Raw genomic sequence first — 26,150 nt, forward strand, 5'->3', positions numbered from 1 at the left:
TGTAATGATGGGCATCCGAAGAAGGCCTATGCGGTACAAAATTGTTGTTATTGAAGAAGGTTAACACACACACACACACACACACACACACACATATATATATATATATATATATATATATATCGGTACAAAACTGTTGTTATTGAAGAAGGTTAATACACACACACACATAAAGAGAGAGAGAGATAGAGAGCGCAGAAATAAAATACTCTAGGAAACAAAGAACTTGAGGGTAAAAATGACAAATGTAGGTAAATGTTCGTGGTATTAAACAAAATCCTGGTGGCAGTATCGCTGGCCTTAAATAGTAGTTGATTTGGATGATGTATTAAAAATGGAGGGATAAAATAGTATACTTGGTTTGAAATGAGGAATAAAATGGAAGGATAATGTTGTTTTGTAATTGAAAAGGAGAATGAGGGGTATTATTTCGGCCGTATCCAGTGGTATTAACTAACACCACCTCAAAACCTACCCATAAATAATCCCTCTGCACAAGTATTAACCGGTACAAGAGAAGAGAGGAGAAACCTAATACCCTTGCGTTTTTGGGTTGCCAAACCAGTGGATAAACCTGGGCTCACGGTCTTAGAAGGGGGAAAAACTAATACCCCTTCTCAATACCCTATCCAAACGAGCCATTTGGTTCTTATTTTTCTTTTTATCCTTCCTTATCATATTAATTTTAATAAAATAGTATTGACCCAAAGTTTGATCAAGTGAGTATGAGAAAATAAATAACTGAGGCCTAATTTTTCAAAAAATTATGACTTCGATTTTTTTCGTTTTGTTCTTATTCAATTTTTTTTCGTATTTGTTAGTTTTGCGTAAAGTTTTGTGAATTATTATTTCGTCTCGACAAGAGAAATCCAAAAAGTAATAAAATTACAAAAATAACTTTTTGTACTTTTCTTGAATATTTCCAAAAGATTGGGTAAAGTCCAAATTTTTTAACTTTTCTGTTTTCTCTCGTTTAGATGAACCAATAATTCATAAGTTGAGACGAACCAATAATTCACAAAAGCTTAATACAAAATTAACAAATGTAAAAGAAATTTAAATAATGACAAAAAAAAGTCCGGACTTATTTTGGGAAACTTAGGGCCTAGTTTGCCCGGTAGTTAACTTCAGAAAATACAAAAGAAGATTTGACAGGTGGTTAACTTCAAAAAATTAATTCAAATCGTGTGTGCAAGTTAATCCAGATATCGTTTATAAAAAAAAATGTAGGAAATACGAGTACGTAAAAATGTAGGAAATACGAGTACTTGGGAAAACGACGTGACTGCAATGCCTCCTTCGTCAACAAGGAAAAATCATACAGAAAACTCCTTCACCCATTATTTCCAAGAGATCCCCCCCAACGCATCTCCGAGGCCCTCCTTCGTCTCCAAGGAAACCATCTCTCTCTCTACACCTCTTCGATTCACTCCCGATGCAAGAAACAGACCTCCACGACTTGTCCGACGACTCGGATTACGCCGCCTCCGTACACCACGTAAGAAAAATTTCTAATCACTCCCCTCAACTTCAATCTCATTAACGCAAAAAACCCTCTAAACACTCGATCAACGAGCACGTTCACCCACATGCACTTAATCGAGCTCAATTCGTTGAACGATGTGGATTTAAGTTAATTTGATCGGAAACGATGTGATGTTTCCGAACTCAACTTAATTTATGACCCGGCCAGTTCATTCAGAGCTTTTTGCTCTGACTTTAATTGGCTCCCCGAAAGTTGACGGTGGGATTGGGGGTTGGGCCCCAGATTAGTCGAGGTGGTCTGGCCCGGACACCTAAGTTATATATAAAAAGAATTGGCACAAATTTCATGAATTCAATGTCATTTGCACTAGTACGTATGTAATTTAGCTAATGATGTGCTCACATTCACTTAATTGAGGTCATTTCGTTATATGTTGTGAAATTTGGTTGGTTTAAATCATTTGATTGCAATCGATGTGAAATTTCGTGAATTCAGCCTAAATTTTGCACAAATTTCATGAATTCAATCTCGTTTACACGAGCACGTGCATTATCCAGTAATGATACTACCTCTGTTCCGAAATATTTGTCACGAGTACGTAAAAATGATAGATTTTTTTGGAAGAGAAAATTCAAACTTTTTTCGTAAATTAAAAGAAGTCATTGATAACTAGTAAATCACTAAATTGTTGAAAAATATTTGGATTTTTCTCGGAAGAATTGTATTATTTTTAAGTCCTTGTTTTGTGGACCGGAAAAACCTTTTGGAACGTAGGGATCACATTCACATAGGCTCCATTTATTTCGATGTAAAATATTTTACAATCTAAAATGTTTTTCATGTAAAATGTTTTTTTCAAAAAATAAACTTTAAAATTTTATTTTCCGGTGTTTGGTTGGCACATGAAAAATATTTCTAAAACAATGGTAGATTGCTGGTTTAGAATTATTTTAATCGAGTAAGCTCTCTCTCCTCCTCCTCTCTCTCTCGTTTTGGATCTAATATGATTTGGGAGAAGAAGGGAATGAAATACGCGGTTTCAGGAAATGTCGGACCATCGGGCGGTGAAATGCAAAAATGACTTATAGCCAAAATTAGAGGCAAACAATTTCACCCCGTTGGTGCGAAATGTTTTACCTTGAAAATATTTTCCTCCTTTTTCTAGTCAAACAACGAAAAATGGGTAAAATATTTTAGATCCAGGTCGTTTGGTTAGATGTTGTGGGATTCGGTTGATTCTTGAAATTTCATGAATTCAACCTGACCTTTGCACATATTTCATGAATTCAATCTCATTTACACAAGTATGTATATAATTCAGTTAAAGATATGTCACGTTCAACCCCAAGGGGTTGGCCTAGTGGTGAAGGCTCTCTCCTAAGGTCTCAGGTTCGAAACCTCTTAGGTGCTGTCAACTCTTTTAGGGCCAATCCATGCTCTATAGAGCTTTGGTTTGACTTTAATTGGGACCCCCGCGAGTGAGTGGCGGGATTGGTCCCCAGGATTAGTTGAGGTGCACGTATGCTAGCCCAGACACTTAAGTTATAGAAAAAAGATAGGTTTGCATTCACTTAATTGAGGTCATTTCATTAGATGTTGTGGAATTTGATTGATTGACTTGAATTGATGTGACATTTGAGAAATTTCATGAATTGAACCTAAGTTTTTGTGGTGGTGTGTGTCATAGGGTTCGGCTAGCTTGACTCGGAGTGGTAGTAGTAAACGGAGCTCGGCAAGTGATTCAGATGGCGCTGAAGTTGTTTACTTGAAAGAGAATGTGGCAGTTCATCCAACTCAGTATTCATCCGAGAGAATTAATGGGCAACTAAGATTAATTAAGCAGGGATCTTCTCTGTTTATGGTAATAATTTGTTGTTTCACATGAGAAGTTGGAGTGCATACATACAGGGGCGGCTTCGGGTTCAGGATTTTAGTTCAGCGGTGACAAAATTGTAAAGAAATTTTGTATACAAAGCTCTATATAAAGTAGACATTAATATTTGGTTGAAAATTTATTGGGCCTAGCTTATTTTGTTTTGTTTTGTTTTGTTGAGTTATAGTATTATCTACTCACTCACAAACTTCATTGGATTTTAATTTTACTTTCATTACACATGAATGCCTTAGGACCGACAATATTGAAGAAAAATCAAATCATATGAAAAAAATACATTTCTTTGATCCAAGCGAACCCCCTCTGGATAGAGTGGAGCCTGCATATGTCGTGTTTGGATTTGTACGAATGTTTAGTGGACTTGTTTATGTTGTGGCAGACATGGATTCCATACAAAGGTCAAAGCTTGAATGAGAGGTTGTCCGATAGAGGTTAGTCCTACAATTCTGCTTTTTAAATGTTTGTGAGTCTATGTCAAGTGAAATGTAGGTCTTTGGTTTTCTTAATTTTTTGTTATGTGAGGTCTCATACAGATAGGAATCTCTATACGATCAGGGCAGTACCTTTTACAGATGTCCGATCAATCCGTCGGCACACTCCGCCTCTTGGGTGGCAATACCTAATTGTTGTTCTGTCATCAGGTAAGCAAACACATGTGGTTCTGTTCATATACTAGTTTTTTGGGGTTTACTGTTTCGAGTGAATTGTGAAATGAATCTCAAGCTTCCAATTCAAGATGCATATGGCTAAAAACATGATTTATAGGATAGGAAGGTCTCTTGCCATTTTGGAGCTCTCGATACACCATTATAAATTTTTTTCTCTAGTGTCATTGACTTTCCAAGGTTTCGGACAATGGCATGGATGTGAAGGTGTTAAAAGGTTTATTTTTTTGCTATGTTTTTTGTATTTTTACTGCTAAGAATATTTACAGGACTGGCGTTTCCTCCTCTTTACTTCTACAATGGAGGAGTCAGGGAGTTCCTTGCTTCAGTAAAGCGACATGTTTTTCTTGTCAGGTAGGTTATGTTTGGTGTTAACTGTTATTCTACTAGAGTCCTTTGATGGAAAGTATGGATTACTTGTTTTTCAGGTGCTTCATTTCATAAGCACTTATGTTTCTGGTGCTATAAGAGAAAATTTAGATTCTGCAGTGAATTTTATTGGAGGATAATAATCCTCTATTCCAAACTTGGTTAGAAGATTGAACCATAGAAGCATACATTTGCAATGGAGAAAATTGTACTGACGACTGTTCCCTATATGATATGTTTCTTGAGGGACTTGAACTAACTTGGCACTCTTAAGGAATAGAAATCGGGGTCAAGTTTGTTTGCCAAAGTGCTTGGGATTGGATTATTATCCTTGGGTGCGCAAATCTTGTGTTTGGTTAGGACTGGACCAGACCCTTCTATTGGTTGGTATTTATGACTGTTGTATGCGGGATAAAATAGTCCATGGTGGAGTGAGGTCATTAATTACTGGATAAGGTGTCTATGCTGTTGATCCATGAGAAATCAGTGTACGGGACCCACCTTATCTCATCTCTAATGCCTTTGAGCTGAAGTTGATTGCCCAAATCTGCCGTTTCGCACTTCCTCGCCATCTCCACGTGTCCACCTCCATGGTTATGGTGCATGTTTTCAATCTTGTGAGGTGACACAAAGTCCATATTTAGCTTTTTCTCCAGGTGTCGTGCCATTTCATTCAACTATGTTATATGGACTATGGTACAATGTCAAACCACACCAAACCAAACGGAGTCTTAAGTCAAAAAGATCATTGAGCTCTATCAAGGGCATCGTGTTCCATGATATCCAAAAGATTTAGATCTTATCAAACTACTGCGAAAGTAAATGTTGGTCTGCCCTCTCCTTAGTGTTACTATCAGTTGTAACCATATCACTCATCCTAACTACCACATTAACTGATCTACAATATTACTATGATAGACTTGTCCAAACCACCTCAATAAGTAATTTGTTTATGTTATGCTGTTTCTAAGTCTGTGAAAACCATGTGAAGTCCCCCCTCCTCCTCTCTCCGACTAATCTCCTTAACAAGTTGATTACTTCCATAGTTGATCTATCAAGCATAAAGCCTAGCTGATTCTCCAGTACCATTGTCATCATTCTTAGGCAGTGCTCAACAACTCTTTTTCATAGAATCATTGTATGGCTCATCAATTTAATACCTCTATTTATTGCGACTTAATATCCCCCTGATTTTTATGAATAGGTACTATGACACTTTTTCTCAATCATCAAGCACCTTTCTAGTCAGAATAATCTCGTTGAACAACTTTGTGAACCATGACACTCCCATGTCCCTAAGCCTCTTCAACTTTGTCAAACCAATTTTCCATTTTGTTCCCATTCCCACTAGAAGCACCCAAACTTTCTTCACTTAGGTTCTCCTCATGCTTCATCCACTAGTGTATCAAAATGGGGCTCCATCTTCCCTTAATATTATCATTCTTCGCAAATACCCTACAATCGTCATCTTTAATGCACTTAACTTGAGAAAAATCTCTTAGTTTCTTCTATAAATATTATATGTACGATCTAGTTTAGCATTGACATTCTCATTTGAGCTTCCCCCACAACTTTCTCAGCCTCCTAGCAGGCTTATTTATTTCTTCATAAAATGTCAACTTTATGTTCTTCTTTTCAATGTTCTGACCTGTTCCCAAAGCAATAAACGATGCTTATACTGATGTATTCTTTTTGCATTACTGTTATTCTGCGTGTTTTGGTGCTAGCACTTGATGGCTAATTAGAGTGAGATTAGACATCCTTAGGGTCTGATTAATTGAGTAACGATACTGAAATTTTTATTGTTACTGTTGTGTGTGATATCCATTGTTTGGATAGTGTTTATTTGGAAGATGCTGGAAATGAAACTAAAAGTCATTAATTTGTGTCGGATGACGTTTGTCTATGACTCTATTATTTCATTGGGCAGTTTTGTATATTCAATCTGTATTTCTACTTTCTATTCCTATAACAAGTTATATGACATTTCAGAAGATTTTGCTGAGTAGAAGTCCATGTAAACAGTTGATTTTTCATAGAATTATTTGGAACTCGAGATTTTTAAGTTTTACTTACACTGAAGGTTTGATTCAAACATGTACCTATACCGTGGTGTAAAACTTGAATCTGGATAAAATTTTCCCAGGAGCCAGTGTAAAGGAGCTTGGATCTTTCTCTTATGGGCCTGTCAGATGTACTTTATGCTTATCAGGAAAAGGAACAAATGAGGAAACAAAACAGAAATAGAAAAATGTTCTTTAGACTCTAATCAGGTCCCACACAAGTTCTTTGACAGATGTGTGGTTCTATATATTCTTAGATTTGGGTATGATGCATAATATTTCAGTGCTGCTACTAATGCTTTCACGGTGTGTTTTTTTTTCCTCCCCCTTTTAGCAAGGAGTTCTTGTTATGTCTATACTGGATTGTTGCTTTCTTAGTTTCTTGTTCAGCCATTTGTTGGGTATCTTTCAAATTATATGCATATGCATTAAACTGTTGTGGGAATTTATACATAATCTCTTTTTTCAGGTCAACAGAAGATTCTAATGTACTTCTTGTGAATGATTTTCAAGATCGCCTACAGGTGTGCAATAGGTTGATGTTACTCGTCTATCTCCCCCTTGTAGCTTCTGGGGTTGGGGATTGAAACTAAATCTACTTCATGCTGTTTCTTGGCAATTGTATTTTGTACTATCTTGTTTGCTCCACCCGTAAATTTGACATTTGGAGCATATAAGGTGGAATTAACTTGAATATCTATGAAGTAGATTAAGGCTCATTTTTAAGTTTATAGTTGAACAACAATTAGCACACTCCTCTGTAAAAGGTCTTATGGATTGGGTGGTGATTTTTAGGAAGGATTCTCATGATGTGTATCGTCATGGTCTAATTTGTCTCTTCAATAGTGTGGATGCTAAGTTAGAAGTTAGAACTAATGGGAGATGTGGTTAAGCTGAAGGATTTTAGGATCAGTGGGACAAACACAGATATATGATTGTATATTGTGTGTGCCGTATTTTAGAGTCTAGACTGCCTATGTTATTAAGAATGGGTCTATTGTAGGGCCAATATGTGACTTGGGCAACTTTGAATGAACTAGAGGATAATGATATTTTATTGGTGCATACCTACATATGTAAATAAAAAAAATTATGTGTTCGTTCTGTCACTACCTTTCTTCCTGTTTTAATGTCATCTAGCCATTACATGGTGAGTTATTTGTTGTTTGACTAACACGAGTCTTTCAAAATTTGTGGTTTATCATAGGGCCATTTCTGTCTTAGTTGAGATGCAAACAATGAGCTTTATGTTGCTTTATGCATTTTGTCATTTTATTCTACATTGATTTTTGGTTTACAGAAACAGGGGGGTTGATTGAAGCTTGTACTGGTTAATTTTGTGTTTAAAACCATTGTCCATGTTTTTCATACCATCTCTTGTTTCAATAGTTCAACTGGTCACCATATATTTAATGCCCACCATTGATTATTTGAGCTATGTTTTTTAATCTTCTTGGACAGAGAACTTTATCTTCTTTGGATTTGCCTAGGACTGTTTCTGTTGCAAATGGTCTATCTTCAGCTATATCAGTTGGTGATTTACCCTCGAATGGAAATCAAGAGAGGAATGAAGGAGGTACCTTTGATGGAAGTGCAAGTCATTTTGAGCATAATGGGAGGCGGAGGCAAAAGGTTCCTGCTCGAGATCTTCCGATCCAAGTATTAGAAAAATTCTCTCGTGTGACCAGACTTGCCCGGGAAACCACTTCACAACTTTTCCGAGAAAGTCACAGTGAAACCGGTTTCGGTGCTAATAAGAGAAAGAACCATAACCAGGCTCCCCATGCTCAACCTAGCAATTCAGCATCCAATGATCTAGAAAAAGTTTCCACTGAAATTCCTGAAGTCTCAGGTCCTTTGGAGGTAACCTTTTGTTGCTTCACTCCTTCACAAATATCTGTATGTCAGTGTATTTACTGCCGTCTATTTGTTTCTTGTTTTGAAATGCTATATGCACTCCAAAATTTTCGTACAGTGATTTTCCTTTGAAGTTTAACTGGGTCTACGTATTACGCTTGATATGCTCTTTGGCTGCATAATCTAGCAGGTGGTGCTAATTTACACATTTCGTTTGCAAAAGGGTACAAACCAAGAGAGAGACTATAGGGTAGACGTCAACCTCAAGCTACATCTTCTCTAGCTGGCCTGTGTATCTGGTGTACAGTTTGAGAAAAATTTGTAATGTGATTTAAGAAACATGAATTTTCTGTTGGACCCTGGATTGAATATCAGATTGAATTTTGCTGGAGTGTCTTAATTGTCGACATTTAATTTGGGATATAAAATTTAGTTGAGGAGAAATATGATTTTAGAATCAGAGAGTTATTTCTGGGGGTTGCATTCTTTCAGTTGAAAAAAACCCCCTAAATTACCATTTTCGGATTGTCTGATGCAGTCTGTCTTCGTTAACAGAAAACCCTGTCTAGTAAAAGAGATGATTATGAAGAAGCTGCCACCAATGTGGGAACTTTTGAGCTAATCGATTCTAAGGAGGTATTAACAGGAGTCTTTTGGTGTTGTTTAACTTTCTAGGTTTGTTGCATCGCCATGTGGCGTATCCTCATCTTTGAGTATGAGCATACGGGTGTTGAGTTACTTTCCAGGCCATTGCTTTACATAAATGTTTGGCATTTTGCAACTTCAACTTTTGTTATTTAAGCAGGCATATTGTAACATGTATCAATTGTTTTCTCAGCTTATAAGTAGTGTGTTAAACATGAGAATGTAGAACATAGTATCACCCATTCATCCTTGATTTCGTCATATATGAAGTTTGAAGCAGAGGATCTGGGGAGATGAGGGATACACAACAACCTCTTTTTTTTTTTAATTGACTAAGCTGAACAACTACCTGGTTTTGGGAAGTCACTTAAAGGGCAACAGTCTCACTGGTTTTCATGTTTTGACATCAGTAGTGGCTGAACCTGTAACTAGTGGGACGGCAAGCACCTTGATCTCACCGCAACTGGATATACATTGCTTAGCTTGATTTGAGTTGGTAGACATTTTATAGATCTTAGGACATCTAAGATATACATTAAAGCGTAAGATATATGGATCTGAAGAAGTTACAAAATGACTTCCTCATGGGAAAACAGAGAGGAGGTTAAGAACTTTGTGAGGTGGATACGCCTTTCCAGGGTTGATGGTGGCCTACTCAAAACCAACTGGGGCCTTCCAAGCTTATATACTTGTTTTGGATGAAATCATTAATTGATTTTGGGCAAGCTCTAACACAACCTTTGCCTTGAGTCACCTACATGTGAGAGGTAAGAAAGATGCAGAACATTTGAATCGCAATGAAACAAAGTGCTCATATGGAACAAGTAAATGGGAATCAATCACTTTTGAACTAGCAAGTCTTGTCCAAAACCTTCGACCTTTCATAACCGAGCTCTGATACCATGTTAAATCATGCAACTCAAAATCAATTGGTTATGAATGGAGAGGACATATAAGTTCATATACTAGCTCGAAATTGGTTTTTCTTCATATTGAACACTCAATAGTATGAATGTGAACCTCATATGTGTTGAGGATCTGTTTCAATGTTCAACTGGAGTTTTGAAGACCCTTGATAATATGCATGTTTTATCATGCCACTTAAGATGGATATGCACCATTTCAGGCCCTTCTAAAGCCCAATAGAAATATTCTTTATGCTGTACATGATATGTGATATTGGTTAGCCTCTGCCTTGTAAGGGAGGTTATAGCAATGCTAAGACCTAGTCTTCACTCTTTAGTATACACCTCAACTTGCTTCCAGGCTTGCAAGTTTGGTATCCTGACATGGTTGCTATAAATGTTTTGTTCAGTGAATCTGGTGACCCGTGAATTATTATTAATGGTTGGACAAGAGATTGTTGGGATTGATGTATGACTACATAGATACTTAAATTCTCCTCAAGTTCATTAGGATCTAATGTGTGGTCTCTCTTGGACAAATGCATAAAAGCTTCCCTTACTGTGTTGCATGTCAATCTAATGCCAGCCTTTTCTTTGTCAGGTTGATAGATTAGCACTAGTATGGGGAAAACAACGTCAGCCTCCTTTAGGTGCTGAAGAGGTAAGGGCTGTTCTTTCCTCCCAAATCAATAGGGTCTGTTGGATATGGTAAATCCATAATCCTTTTATAGGATATGAGACATACTTGAGTTGCTGGTAAGTACTTTGAAAAATGAGAGGGAGAGATTTCACCAATTAAATGCCTGTGGCTGTGGATGGAGGCATTTAAATTGACTTCTGATAAGTACTTTTCATAAGTAGCAATCTGTGTGGCATTGGCACTTCTAGAAAGATTAATATTTGAGATGAACACAGTGGTGGTGGTTGTTGAGAGCTTACATGAAAGGGGAAAAGTTTTTTTTCAATATACATTCTGCATGCATGGAAATGTTTTATACTTTCCTCTCTAAGTTTTGGTGTATTTGCAGTGGTTGGCTTTCTTTGACTCTAAAGGACGAATTATGCATTCAAAATCATTAAGAAAGAGGGTATTCTATGGGGGCATTGATCATAGGCTACGGAAAGAGGTTTGTATGTTGTTGTCGGACGAAGCTGCATACTACCTTTTTTTTAAGGTTGAATGTACTTTTATGTTCTGTTTTCTATTTATTATGAATTTCTACCAGGTCTGGCCATTCTTGTTGGGATATCATGCATGTGATTCAACATATGCGGAGAGGCAATATCTTGTGTCAGTTAAAAAGTCAGAGTATGAGACCATTAAAAACCAGTGGCAGGTTTGTTTTTAATTTATTTTAATTGGTGATACATTTATCCATCCTCCTATATTTGAAAGATGACATGTGTGTACAAATGTTCATTTTCTAATGGACACTGATGGTCTTGTTTGACCTTGTGACACCAGAGTTGGATTATACTTTGGAGTTGATGAAATCAGTTTGGCCCTTTGCTCAATTGCCCAACCATTGTGAAGTAAATCGTGGTTACATCAGTTTATTAGATTCAATCTAGTTCACCTCGAAAGAAGTTCTTTTGACCTCGTGTTCAATAGGCCAACCATCGTCAAGTTACTTGTGGTTACCACCATAAGTAACTTGGTTCATCTTTATCCCATTTCATCCATGCGTAATTGGTATGTTTCATTAGACATCAACATCTGTGCCCTTGTGCTTGTGCATTACTGGTGCTCTGGATTTTGAATGAAGTAAGGTAATGAGAACAGAAATCGAATTGAGTCTCTAGGCCTGCCTTCTCTGATGCCTTTCGGTTTTGATTTGGGGGCATGGTTCCATGGCATATAATCCCTTGAGTTCCTCAATTTTTGGAGGTATAGGGGGCCCGATATTTCAGTTGTAAAACTTTCTGAGAGTTGGTGCATATATTGTCAAAGTTTAGGTTTGTCTCCAATCCTCCCCCGCCCATACCACCATCGCTTGGGGTTTACATGGATACTGCTATCGTTGTATTTGTGCCCTCATGTGCACTTGGTTTCACTCTCTCTTGCTTCTTAAGCCAAGTCATCTTAGCCTTTTGTTCACCGCAAGGTTATTTGCAACCAATTGGAAAGTATATCGAATCAGGAATTACTGATTTGCAACTACCAACTGTGCTGCAGTATAAGATGATAATAACCTATGGCTTGATCTAATGTCGAGGTTTTCAATGAATATTGATTGAGATAAAATAAACCCAGTTCATGTCTACAGAATTTCAACTTGAGTGATTGACAGGAGATGATAATGTCATGGACATTTGGGTAGTGCTGTATTATTCAAATCCTAAGTGAGAGAACAAATTTCACTTGCAGTGGATTTCCTGTTTTTGGTTTGTTTAGGTCAAACCTTTTGATCTGGAGTAAGGGCTACTATATTTGTAGGAATTTAAATTAACACGCACACCCAACAACAAGCAAGATAGATGATAGGCAGTATTTCATTTGGTTCTGTGTACTAGGTATTGCCGGTTGGCAGAGAGCCCTAGAAAATAGGCTAATGAAAATTGCAATTGAAATGAGAATGGATGCTGAAATCAAATGAATAGCTAGGAACTGGAGGGGTTTTTTTTTTCTTCTGATCAAAGGAAGCATAGGACTAGTTCTCACATTTTTCCATTCTGAGAGAGAAGTATTGTGTCTGCTGGGTTTGGATATTTGCCTTGTGGTTCCCTGCAAACGAACCTAAGAGCTTGATGTACGTGTTCATATTTTCTTCTTCAGAGTATCTCCAAGGAACAAGCAAAAAGGTTTACGAAATTTAAGGAGAGGAGAGGTCTTATTGAGAAAGATGTGGTATGCCGAAGATTATCTCATCTTTTTATACATTCAATTTGCTTTTCCTCAGATGAATTGAGAAAGCCGTTTACATTAAACTATTTATCACCCTCATTGTCTGTATTTGAAGGTAAGGACTGACAGATCACTCTCATTCTATGACGGGGATGACAACCCAAATGTGAATCTACTACATGACATACTGCTAACATACTCGTTCTACAACTTTGACCTGGGTTACTGTCAGGTATGTCTCATTGTCGCTGGTTATATGTTTAGGAATGGGTGGATGTTAGACAATTGCCAGCCAAATGCTTTTCAGTTTTCAATGCTTTCAGCCATGAAGTTCATGAAATTTCTTTCTGCTTGTCATTTTATTCAACCTAGATATAAAATGGTCAATTGCAAAAGAACATTACATTTTACAGGACGCACAATATTGTTAATTAATGTTTTCTAGTATATCTTAGATGCTGCAAGTTATTGATTTGAATAAATCCAACGCCCATATGACAACACTATGAAAGGGCACAGCAATGAAACCACTTTTTTTTTTATATGTAACAAATTTTTTTTTTGGAAAAGGCATCAATGGAATGCCACCCATGTACAAAAGAAAGTGAGGAGAAAAGAAAAAGGTCAAAGGAAAAAGGACCTATACACCACTATATGCTCCGAAAATATTTCATATCAAAGAATTGACTCAAAGTAGGGTTGCACTCCCTCGACTCCCAACTAAACAAAGTAGAAATCAAAAGACTCTTGATTTTGAACAATGTTCTCTCTTCCCCATCAAAGTATCTACGATTCCTCTCTCTCCAAACTGACCACATCGTGCACAGTGGGATTTTAATCCATAGCTTCTGTCTTCTTTTACCCACTCTAACCCCATACCACTCTTGAATAAGCTCCAAGTGGCAGGGAAAACCCACGACATGCCCTACGAGACAGGAACTGCATTCCAAAGCTACTTGGTGACCGGACAATGAAATGTGCAACAGTGATTCACCATAACCATCTGACGCCGTGTAAGAATATCTGTAGTGAGAATCTTAATCTTAGCTGTACACCAAGCAAAAAAAAGACTCTTAAGTTTGAACAATGGTGCAGCTATGGAAGCACAAATCAGATATTGTATGGAATGAAGCTTATCTCAAGATGATGTACGCAGTACTCCCTCCGTCCCTTTTTAAATGTTCACTATAGGAATACTTGCATTTTCAAACCTCCAAAAACAGATTTTATATGTAATTTTTTTAAATTTTTTTAACACCAAATTAAAGTGCTCTTTTAAAGTGCTCAAATGAGCACTTTAATTTGGTGCCAAAAAAATTTAAGTTTACTTTAATTTGGTGCAAAAAAAGAAGAAGTTTACTTTAATTTGGTGCAAAAAAAAATTAAGAAGACTATACGGAAATATATTTTGGGGGTTTGAAAATGCACATATTCCTATAGTGGATGTTTAAAACGGGACGGAGGGAGTACATGATAATAACCACCTCTTTTGAAGGGTTTGAACGTTTAAGGCCAAATGTCCCGTATGTACCCAATCTCTCTCTCTCTCTCTCTCTCTCTCTCTCTCTCTCTCACACACACACACACGCGCGCGCGTGCGCGCACACACAATTGAATGTAGAAACAATTCCACAATATCATACTCTAAGTCGCACAGAGTGTGTGCATGTGCGGGAGCGAAAGCAAGAGTGTCCGTCATGAAAAATCTTGAGCGAGTGCGTCTTGAGAGCGTCCATGTTAGCCATATAGATTTCTATTTTTTGTTTTCTACTTCGTAAAGTAGTGTACAATTCATATTATAGTTTTGTAAATCCAATTGTAGAATTTTACGTATTACCAGTATAATATACACTTGTTTACCACATGTAGAGTAGACACTAGCAGTACATTTATTTTGCTGTGAATAGGATCAAATCCTTGGTTTTCATTCATCCGATCACTTTGTATTGTGGTGCATTGGTTGCGCATGCATCAACATTCAAGGGGCAGATTTCAGTAGTTGGTGTGAACATTGTGTGGGTGTGTGGCATGGGTTCTAGGGCTCTGACAGGCCTTTAACTCAGACTATTCTAGGAGCTTAGTGATGCGTCACTCACTTATAGGTCGAAATAAAAGGAATTCCGAACTCCATTTCTGAGCTCTTGAATTTTTGTATGTCAGTCTGCGAATTTAACACGGTTTCGCCCTGAAAACTTAAATTCGCGCACTAATGCGAAATCCGCGGCCCTAGGTGGGCGAATTGTGTGACTAAGATCATACCTCATTTAGCATGGCAACCCCCATGAACATTTGAGGATGAAGTTCGTGCTGTCATTATGTCGTACTGCAGTAGATTTAGACACAATCAATACATGTTGCTCCGGTCCTGTTGCTCTACGTGTGCTACAACACCTCTTCCCCCTTACAATAAAGCTGAAAGCAATATAACTTTCGTGCAGCTCAATCCTTTGCTTCCTGCCTTCGAGCTCAAGCCTGCGTTTGCTTCAAAACTAGAAAAAGAGGCGTATCAATGGTTAAATTCCTTGTGTGGTTAGAGTATAATGAAACAAATTTTGCTGTGGATTTATTTATGCTCATTGATAATAAACCAAAATTTTCTGTCGAAAAGGGCCTGACATGCATTGTACAGCGGCAACGACATGGTTTTAGACTGCAAGTTTCTCTTACAGTTCTCAGGAGTTGGATATGGGAACAATGTTGTAATTGTTCTTCAGTGTTCATTCAGGGGTTGGGACCTAGTATCTTCTTGAATGTCATGTACAAACTTGGAAAATGGTGCTAATATGGTAAAGCAATGACATCTTTTGTCCTCGGTGTGGCTTTGATGTCTTGTCTGCCATAATGCTGTCTTTTGTCCTCGGTGTGGCTTATAGTGCTTAAAGTGCTTTTTATACATCTCATCCGCATTGCAGAGGGTTTCAGGTGTTCCCTATAATGTACTCGCAGTTGTGCATTCGTGCTGATGAGAAATCTTTCCTTCTCTCATTGTCATATAGGGCATGAGCGATCTTTTGTCACCGATATTGTTCGTAATGAGGGACGAGTCAGAATCATTTTGGTGTTTTGTTGCATTGATGGAACGACTTGGACCAAATTTTAATCGAGACCAAAGTGGCATGCACTCGCAACTTTTTGCATTATCTAAGGTTACTCTCACTCTCTCTCCCTCTCTGTTTGTGTGTGTGTGTGGTATTGAGCTTGTTTATATGCAGAAGCAGAGTCACAAGACACGTCTAATTGATGGTTGTAAAACCTTTGTTATCTAATCTGTTCCAGAAAATGCCATACATTTGAAATTGGAAATATCTTCTGTGTTTCTTTTATGTGTTTAAGTCAAGCGTTGGCATCACCCTATTTTTCTGGGCATGAGTGCTTGCAAGTTTTGGGTCTTCGACTGACAAAAGCTGTTTTTGCCCCCAGCCACTTTCTCACCCACCTTCATTGAGAAACAAGAGAAAAAGTGTGGACATCCATACCTGCTGTGATGACGAGGATGAGAAAATCAAGACTTCAAATGTGTTGAAATATGGCTGTTTACTGGTTTTAAAATTTGTGGCTGAATTTGAGCAAATTTCCATGCTATACCGTCAGACACGATGAACTAGAAATAAATTCTGCTCTGTTAGATTGTAGGTGATATCAGGAAATATCTGGATCTGGTTGGAGTTTCTGAATTTGAAAAATATTCTTTTTACTTGTGAAATTCCCTACCCTAGTTGCTGTGTTGGCGTAGTGTATGATATCATGTTGATTGGAGCCTTTGGGAACCAGGCCTTAGTGTGATGTCATAGTTTGAGCCTTGCAGTGAGAGGCTGCTACACCTATTTTCTACACTGATATTGATACATGTTTTTCCTTGGTTCTTTGCTTTTTCCGTCCAGGTATGGTTTGAGGCATTATAACTGCATCGAATATTGTCATGTAATATTTTGTAGTTTAGTAATAACCTTTACAGTGTTCTATTTTGGGATAGTGTTTGTTCGTATAGACAGTTCTAAGTCAGACTGTTTTTCATAGTCATGAGAAGTGTCTTCATGAATCTGCACTTGCTTTTCCTTTAGTTTCGTAATCCTTTAAAAGTACCTGCACTGCAGTCTACGTTACATGAATCGGATGCATAATATTTGAACGTTATGTATAGTACTATCTCAAATTCATATGGAAAATAACCTGCATACTTGGGTCCGCTTTGTATCTGTACTTGTTTGGAATTTACCCTCATGTTTGATAATAAATCTACTACTTTGTTGTTGTCATCATCAGTCAATAACCAGTAGCGGGTGGTAGATATTTTATCAACTTACAATTGTAACTTTGAAGCTAGTTTTGTTTGATCTGCCATCAGTTTATTCTCCCATTTGTAAATTCTGAAGAGAAGTCTGGTCTCTTAGCTATACGTTGGCTGTCATTGTTATGCTAGCAGCTGCTATAGTTTTACCTCAGTTCATATTTCTAATGTATTTCACCGTCATTGTGGCAGCTGGTGGAGCTGTTAGACAGCCCTTTACATAATCATTTTACGCAGAACGACTGCTTGAATTATTTCTTTTGCTTCCGATGGGTTCTTATACAATTTAAAAGGCAAGTCTGTAGTTACTTTCTATCGTGTTCTTTCATTTACTTGAATATTTGTTTTTCTGTTTCACTCCATTAGGGTGTGACACGCTATGCTTTTTTGATCACCATGTCAGTATATGCACGAAAGGGGAAAAAAAGGTGCATGTATAGTTTAGAAGTTAGAATATCAAAACTCTTGTAAGTGGCGTTGGAGAATAGGAATTATATCTAGGGTCTAACCACCAGGGTGGGCCTAGCGGTTTGACAAAAAAATTCCTGTAATTTTGGAGTTTGTATGGCACCTTTCAATCTCATCTGAGTTGGCTTTCTGTTTGTCAGGGAATTTGAATTTGACAAAACAATGCGGCTGTGGGAGGTGTTGTGGACCCATTATTTGTCTGAACACCTACACCTATATTTCTGCATTGCAATCCTGAAGAGGTACCGTCCCAAGATAATTGGGGAGGAGATGGATTTCGACACACTCTTGAAGTTTATAAATGGGCTAAGCGGGAAAATTGACCTTGAATCGACCCTTAAGGACGCAGAGGCTTTGTGCATATGTGCTGGTGAGAATGGAGCTGCCATCATTCCTCCAGGTACTCCTCCTTCATTGCCGGTTGAGGATGGAATATCATACTCTCAACTAGATGATGAAGTTTTGTAGAACTGGTCCCCATTTTTCTAAGGATTTCTCGTATCATGTTAAGAACATCCAAGTGCACAGAGTTGGCGCTTAATGTAACTATTGATTTTGTAATTTGTCCCCAAATAGATTGACATCTTTTCTGGCAATAAAATGCTTGTATTCATTATTGATGATTTGTTCTAATAGTTCATACTTGATGTTCATTGCGTGATCTCTGGTCATTCATGCCTTCATCTTTTGTGTATTAACCCTAAGTTGAGAGTACGGACTGTTTGTCATAATATTGCAGAAAGCAAACGGTGGGTGGTTTTAATTTCATTATGACTTGATGCCTTATAATTTGTGGGACTTCGATGAGCTTTATGTAGTTCCATAGGTTGTGGCTCAAACAGGCTGAAAACGATGCAATTGGCTGTGTCCTCTTGTCAGCATAACCAATGGTCGTAGTTTCGCACCAACTGCTCCATAGCTGGATTTTTTTCTTTCAGTTTCCTCTTTATTGGTATTTTTTCCGTAAGTGAAGTATGTTCAGTTTATGATACATAGTTTTTCTATTTGGTTCTTGGAGGTCTTCAATAGTTTCATTTTCTATTGCAGACTTTTTCTTTTTTGTGCATTATGAGATTGACGTGTCAAGTAAATGGACTCCACCTCAGGTGCAGCTGAAGTCGAGTCGAATGGCAGCTTCTTGCTTGGCTGATTGATGGGCTTCAAGGCACCATCCATCACAATAGCAGCTTCTTGCTTGGCTGCTGCATATCTGTTTCACATTAGAAAGAAAGTGCAGGAAGCCCTTGCTTGGCTGCTGCAAATGCTTTTCACACGTGTGGTGTTTTAAATTTCACTCCTCACTTAAAGGCATTTTTGACTAGTGAATTTCACATCAATCACTAAATGCTACCTGCATTAGCGAATTTTTGGATTTACTGGTTGTAGTAGTCTTTTTCGCATTCATTCATGATGGAGTATGAAATATGGTTGCCAAAAGTCGTCGTCAACGCATGAAACTTGAGCTCATGGAGGGCGGTCTGGGTGCAGTGGTAAGGTTGTCCCAATGTGACCTGGAGGCCACATGTTTGAGTCGTGGATAGCTTCCCGCATGTGATGGTAAAGATATGTACACACAATCCTTCCCAAGACCCTGCAGAGCGGTGTATTGCTTAACCTCAATGTTAGCAGTGCCTTGCATGAACGTAATGTGACGCAGCAAAATTCACGAGAAACTAGTTAGCGTACTAGTCCAAACGAGATAAATAACTCGTAGCAACGAGTAAATCTTGCGCACAAGAAAGAAAGAGAGAATCTTTGAATATTATTGATAAAAAGCTTAAAAGTTTAATAATTGAATAACTTACACTCCTATTTATACTAGTAGGAGTCCTAACAATAAGGTAATTACTTAAAACGGAGACTAAGCAAAACAATACTTGGAAACAAAGACTAACAAAATTAAAAGACTAATAGGAATATGCTTACAAGTGACATTAAAAGGGGAATTCCTAAAACGAATAATTCCTAGAATAAAGTTTCTATAAAATTGAAATTTCCTAAATTTTTGTCCTACATCATAATGGGTCTAATACAATCCCACTAAAAGACCATGGTTTTCTGTTGAAAATACGAAAAAGTATTCAATGCTTGCTTGTCTAAAGGAGGATTGGCCTTCTTTGGCATGTAAGCGACCACCACTTTTTGCCCCCAGTTTTTTGATTGAGCAACTTGATTGTAGAGCCTCAAGGGTAGACGTTGGGGGCAATCTTGACTTTTTTACTTTAATTGGGTTATCGACTTTTCACTATTTCCTTCAATATCCTTTTTTCCGTTTTAGTTTCTTGCTTCTTGTCTTTTTGTGCGGGGTTACTTTGGTAAAATCATGTAGGGGAACTCAAGTAACAAAATTGCTCAGTGCAGAACCATCCGAACACAACCCCTCACATAAACGTGGGTCCTGTGTGTTAAATGTGTGTGGGACCCATGTGTTTGTGAGGGGTTGTGTTCGAATGGTTGTGCACCTAGCATCTCTCTCCTCCAGTAAATCAATTGTCATTTCAAAATTCACCCACTTGAAGCATGTTCAGAAGCCTCTGTATTTGGATTGTGTCTGGAGCATTTAGCCTCCCAAGTATTTTGTTACTAGAAGAGCTTGGGATTTACCAAACAAGAAATAAAGTGAATGCTACAGATGAAAGCATTCTAAAACTCACCTATAGCTTCGTTCCATTCCAAGATTTACAAACTACTCCATTTCTTGACAACAGAATAAAGAGATGAATTCATACACAAGACTTGATTGCTTCCACCAAAAATTCTAACTTATGCTTCCAAGTTTCTCATCATCTAGAACATATGATTGTCTTTTAAACAATGGGCAAAAAATCTTATTGCACATGATATTTGAAGGGGATACAACAAGAGACATAACAACAGGCAGAGAGATGCCCATGCAATGCTCTCTCAAAATAGAAACAGAAAATAATACAGTTGTGCATAGTCCGAATAAAATCGGATTACATGAACGACATAAAGTCGATGGATTAGCAGTGGACTGAGAGAGAGTAGTAAACATTAAAGAGAGAGAGAGAGAGACAGAGGCAGAGAAAGTGAATCAACCAATGATTTGATTCTGATTCTGATTCTGCATCCAATGGTGGAGAAAGAATGTGAGAGCTTGAGCCAGTTAAAAGTAGGTTTTAAGGTAAATTGTGAGGGATCCAATAAGCAATACAAAGAGCAATGAGTACATAATGACGTGCGAGCACATCGTACTCAGCCTAGTATCTAGTAAAAGATCCCAGTGATCATTAACCGTGGAAAATAGGAGCCCTGTTGTTTAATTTAATTAGTTTGCAGCAGATGTGCCTATAAAACATTTCGAGTACTTCTCTAGCATTGGAGTAAACCTATCTTCTTTCCGTGTTAAAGAGGAAAGATGGGCTGTGAACAAGTATGGCTTTCCTACAATCAACTCTTTCTTGCCTTCTTTTTCTTCCTTTGCCAACTCACTTGTTTGCATGCCCAACTCTGCACTCAAGAACAAACCTCTGCTCTACTGCAATTTAAACAAAATTTTTCCTTCAATGAATATGCTTCTGGGTATTGTGATGCTTCTTTTTCCAAAATGGAGTCTTGGAAAAACGGTTCTGATTGTTGTTCGTGGGATGGGGTTGATTGTGATGGAGAGACGGGTCAAGTAATTGGACTCGACCTTACCTGCAGCTGGCTCCAAGGCACCATCCATCCTAATAGCAGTCTCTTCCTCTCTTTTCCTCACCTCCAAAAGCTCAACCTCGCTCACAATGACTTTTCCATGTCTCCCATCTCACTTGAATTCGCTTGGTTCACTGAATTGACACACCTCAATCTCTCTGATTGTCGTTTTTCGGGCAAAGTCCCAGTAGAAGTTTCCTTCCTAAACAAATTAGTCTCCCTTGATCTCTCTGCAAATGATGGTTTGAGATTGGAAGAAGGCGGATTCGAGTTACTCATTCAAAATTTATCCAACTTAAGAGATCTTAATCTTGATGATGTAAACATGTCTTCTTCGGTGGTTCCAAGTTCCTTGCTCAATTTGACTTCTTTAAGAACCCTTCATCTCTACTCCTCTAGTTTACATGGAAACTTCCCTAGTGGAATGTTTCTTTTACCATATCTACAGGAGTTGGACCTGGGGAACAATCATGCTCTCACAGGTTATTTACCCGATTTCAAGAATTTGAGCTATCCTCTCCAGTACTTACGTCTCGCAAGAACAGGTTTTTCTGGAGAATGGCCTCACTCAATTGCTAATCTGAAGTCCTTGAAGGTATTGATACTCTTTGATTGCTATTTCAATGGATCCATTCCTACTTCTCTTTGGAACCTTACACATATTACTTATTTAGACGTCTCATCCAACAAATTCAGTGGTATCCTCCCATCTTCAATTTCAAACCTAAGAAAAATCCTTATATTGAACCTTTCGTATAATAATTTCGGAGGTTCCTTCTTTTCATGGGATGCAAACATGACCGAAATTGTGCTTTTGGATGTGTCATATAATATTCTCACTGGTTCTCTTCCTTCACAAGTAATTGTACCTCCGAATCTACTCGTTTTCAACATAGGCCGAAACTTGATCAACGGTACAATTCCATCTTGGGTCTTTGAACTACCTGTACTCGCTTGCTTAGATCTCAGCTATAACAATTTGAGTGGGCATACACTTGAGTTTCAGTCCACTTCGCTGGAGATTATTGATTTGAGCAATAACAACCTACTTGGTAGTGTTCCAAATTCAACCTATCAACTCCAAAGCCTTACCCACCTCATTCTTTCTTCAAATAACTTTTCTGGTCCCGTTCTTGAATCAAATAGATTCAGTGAAAGTCTTAGGGTGCTCAAACTACAGGATAATAACTTCTCTGGCACCATTCATGATTCATTTACCATGGAAAATCGTTTGAAAACTATCAGTCTTAATGGAAATGGATTTAGAGGGCCAATACCGAAGTCTCTGGATAACTGTAGAAATCTAGAAGTGCTAGATATCGGAAGAAACAAGTTCTTTGACAAATTTCCGCATTGGTTGGGAAATTTACCAAACTTGCATGTCCTAATCTTGCAATCCAACAAATTCCACGATTCCATCGTGACTTCCACCATTGAATTTCCCTTCCCCATGTTGCGAGTTCTTGATATGTCGAACAATCATTTCACTGGTCCATTGCCCATAAACTACTTCGAAAGTTTCAAAGCAATGATGAATGTGGATGAAATGCATTTTGATTTGGAATATATGGGAACCAATGGTTATGGTCAAATTTATTATGATTCTTTGACTATAGTACTCAAAGGATCGGCCATTGAAATGACAAAAATCCTCAAAGTTTTCACAGCCATTGATTTATCAAGCAACAAGTTTGAGGGTGAGATTCCTGATATCATCGGTGGGCTAATTTCGATTCGAGGACTGAATTTATCACACAACAGCTTCACAGGTCATATACCAAAGTCACTTGGTAATTTGACAAAGCTCGAATGGTTAGACCTCTCATCAAACAAGCTCACTGGGGAGATCCCTCCACAACTCACGAATTTAATCTCTCTCGGAACGCTTAACCTTTCGCAAAATTGCCTAACGGGGCCTATACCTCGAGGTAAACAATTCGATACATTTTTGAATGATTCTTACATCAACAACTCAGCGTTATGCGGACTTCCGTTGTCAAATACATGTGGCGATTCTAAGGCAACACAGCCACCACCGTCGACATTTGAAGAAAAAGATTCGGAGCCTCTGAGTGGATTTATTTGGGAAGTCATATTTCCAGGTTATGGCTTTGGATTGGTCGTTGGACTTGTCATGGGATATCTTATGTTCTCGTTTCGTAAACCTCATTGGCTTGTGAAGATGGTTGAAGGTTTAGGAAACAGAGATGGAAAGAGGCTGTAAAGTAATGCTCGGAGAGTTGGAGGCAGAAGAAATTAGCAAAATGCAAATGGTATTGTATGGTAAGTGTTACAATGTCTTTCATCATCTAATGCCCACAAAACAAACAAAAGAAACTTGCTCAAATAGTTTCATGCATGAGCCCCATGAACATATAAAGTTGAGTGGGACACAAATTCCTCAAGTAGTTTCATGCATTCTACTAGTTATCTAGTTGTGTATATCTGCTTGCTTTTGTTTTCTTTTTAAAGAATTCGAATTTTGCAGATATGGGGGAAAAGTCATGAATCTCTTGCAAGTCTCAGATATGGGTTTCTGCCATTTCTCTAAGGAAAAACTTTGATTGTAGGAGGTTGATCTGATGGGAGGTCGTAATAAAAAGAGCACAGCGAAATGAGATGCTTTATGCTTAGGGTGATCAGTCCATAACTACTGTGCTTTTTTTACGAGATTTTGTACTTATGTATTCCATAAATCTTTTTGTATCCCCTTCCGGCCTTTCCGGTCTTGGAAGGAAGAAGAGAAAATTCACATCGAATGTTGAACTGCTCTTTGGTTTATAAATAAATTGCTTGCAATAATGTTTGCCACTTATATCCAAATGGATTGAACACAGGAAAATATGCCAACATATATAGGTGCTATAGAAAGTCTGTCAATTGGAAGAACCATCCAATGATCAAGGACTAGCAGTCAAGCCACTTTAAACTTGTTTGGCTTGAGGCTTAGAAACTCCAGTAGTTTTTTTATATTTCCGTAAATTTGATATAAAAATGCGGTAAATTGTTGATTTGAAGGAATATCAGCTAATAGGAAGGGCATCAGAAAATTAGGTGTCACATCCTTCCATACATGATTAAAAATTAGGTGTCACATCCTTCCATACATGAAAATTAGGTGCCAGCCTATCTCTGTTTTCACATGGATAAACTACGGGCCAGTCCAAAAATTGCACCTTAACTCCCATTAAGGAGTATGGCCCATTTTTATTTACTTGCAAGTCTAAGTAGGAAAGTGTGGGCCTCTCCTTAATGGTGCATTTTTAGATTGGGTTGGAGTTCTTGTGAAAATGGGCCAATTATCCCCGTAATTTAACCTCATTTTTTTAAACAACACGTTTTCTTGAATGAAACTGTTTCTTGATATTGTGATGCTTTTACAATCCCTTCCTATGATTCTATCCCAAGGTGGAGTCTTGGAAGCAATTAATGTTTTGATTGTTGTTCGTGGAATGGGCTCGATTGTGACGGAGAGATTGACGGTTCAAGTAATTGGACTCCACCTCAGGTGCAGCTGAGGTCGAGTGGAATGGCAACTTCTTGCTTGGCTGATTGATAGGCTCCAAGGCAACCATGGCTGCTGCAAATGTGTTTTTCACATATAAGAGAAAGTGGAGGAAGCACTTGCAAGTGTGTTTCACTGTCTTTCACTTTCACATACGTGTGTGGTGTTTTGATTTTTTAATCCTCACTTAAAGGCATCTTCTACTAGTGAATATATTTCACATCAATCACTTAATGCTTCCTCCATTTGCGAATTTCGAAATTACTGGTTGTAGTCGTCCTTCTCGCATTCATTCGTGATGGAGCAAGAGCTCATTAAGTCAAAACTTTAGTGATTGCCACTTCATGTTGTTTTGGTTCTTGGTAGCCATCCTAAAAACAAATTTATAGTGTCATCATGTGAGCAGTGTCATGGAAGGCGGTCCGGGCGCAACGGTAAGGTTTTTCCAAAGTGACTTGGAGGTCACATGTTCAGATCGTGGAAATAGCCTCTCCAACTCTGCTGGTGAGGGTAAAGATACGTACACACAATCCTTCCCAAGCCCCTGCAGAGTAGTGTATTGCTTAACCTCAATGTTAGCAGTGCCTTGCATCTACATAATGGGTGTACAATTCCACTAATTAAGACCATTGTTTCTGCTGAAAATACGAAAAAAGTAATTTATATCTATATCTACTTCTTTTAAAAGCACGAAGATGTTTTCTAATTTTTGCTTTTCAAAAGAGCACAAAGATGTTTTCTACGTTTTGATTTTCAAAAATGCCCCCACCAGTTCCTATGAATTCCAACCCTATCCCATGCCCTTTATGAAAACATTAACTTGGCTAGCCATTGCCTAGCCAATGGTATCTCTTCAGTAAAAGGGAAAAAAGAACCAAAAACGAATGGCCTTTGCAGTTTTGGTTACAACCAACGCATTTTGTAGCCCTTCTTGAATGCATCATGTTTGATAGTAAAACCTCTTCTCCAGTTAGTGTCACGCCCTCGATTTTCAGGATAAATAAATAAAGCTTTTCAGAAATAGGGTCCTCACATTACTCAAATAAATACCCCCAAAGAGTTCTTGAATCCCATTAGTTCAACTTACAAATCTAGCTTCAAGTTCAAAGAAGATTACATCTTTGGCAATCCGGCCTGGAAACAACTTAAGTACAAGTACAAGTAGGTTTAGTGATTACAAACATTTCAGTCAAAGAGATTAAGAAAGTTAAGTTACAACTACAACCTTTTCAAAAAAAAGTTCATTACAAAGATGATTCAGTAACTCTCGGAGCTAGCTTCCAAAACACGATTCTTCATATCCAAGCACACATTGCATGCATGCTATTGCCCAACGTTTGAATATGAAAATGATGATAGGTTGAGCTATACTAGCCCAGTAGAAAAATCTTCTACCAATTCTATATGCAAATATGCAGGCAAGTGTAATGGAGTAAAAGGCATGGAGAGTAAGATTCAATTGAAGGAAAAACAACCAACTCACAACTCTTTAAACGATAGCAC

General features: G+C 37.9%; 2 protein-coding genes and 1 non-coding gene across 7 annotated transcripts; all 3 read left to right on the forward strand.

The window, feature by feature from the left end:
* Positions 1-1,272: 1,272 nt before the first annotated feature.
* Positions 1,273-18,106, forward strand: LOC131300342 (uncharacterized). Of its 4 annotated transcripts, none has more exons than XM_058326130.1 (16): positions 1,280-1,498; positions 3,174-3,347; positions 3,760-3,811; positions 3,914-4,021; positions 4,315-4,399; positions 6,947-7,001; positions 7,939-8,376; positions 8,890-8,970; positions 10,486-10,545; positions 10,913-11,011; positions 11,111-11,221; positions 12,661-12,732; positions 12,845-12,961; positions 15,726-15,875; positions 17,210-17,310; positions 17,626-18,106. In XM_058326130.1, exons 1-16 carry the CDS (start codon positions 1,436-1,438, stop codon positions 17,951-17,953), a joined length of 2,094 nt encoding a protein of 697 aa, XP_058182113.1. In that variant the 5' UTR covers positions 1,280-1,435; the 3' UTR covers positions 17,954-18,106. The 4 variants fall into 4 exon arrangements, with proteins under 4 accessions (XP_058182132.1, XP_058182113.1, XP_058182118.1 ...); XM_058326135.1 differs by having other exon boundaries at positions 1,281-1,498; positions 7,939-8,340; XM_058326149.1 differs by lacking the exon at positions 15,726-15,875 and having other exon boundaries at positions 1,273-1,498.
* On the forward strand, positions 11,643-11,746 carry LOC131308816 (small nucleolar RNA snoR100). The gene has a single exon (XR_009194573.1). It is a non-coding gene; the product is annotated as a small nucleolar RNA snoR100 (small nucleolar RNA).
* A 2,720-nt stretch (positions 18,107-20,826) lies between the features above and the next one.
* On the forward strand, positions 20,827-23,984 carry LOC131300371 (receptor-like protein Cf-9). Of its 2 annotated transcripts, none has more exons than XR_009190936.1 (2): positions 20,827-23,425; positions 23,631-23,984. XR_009190936.1 is itself a non-coding variant. In XM_058326174.1 (2 exons), the coding sequence occupies exon 1, from the start codon at positions 20,865-20,867 to the stop codon at positions 23,364-23,366; it is 2,502 nt and encodes an 833-aa protein (XP_058182157.1). In that variant the 5' UTR covers positions 20,827-20,864; the 3' UTR covers position 23,367; positions 23,631-23,984. The 2 variants fall into 2 exon arrangements, 1 of the variants encoding a protein (XP_058182157.1); XM_058326174.1 differs by having other exon boundaries at positions 20,827-23,367.
* Positions 23,985-26,150: the final 2,166 nt, after the last annotated feature.

This window comes from Rhododendron vialii, chromosome 1a, assembly GCF_030253575.1.
Source record: "Rhododendron vialii isolate Sample 1 chromosome 1a, ASM3025357v1".
In the NCBI taxonomy this organism is placed as follows: Eukaryota; Viridiplantae; Streptophyta; class Magnoliopsida; order Ericales; family Ericaceae; genus Rhododendron; species Rhododendron vialii.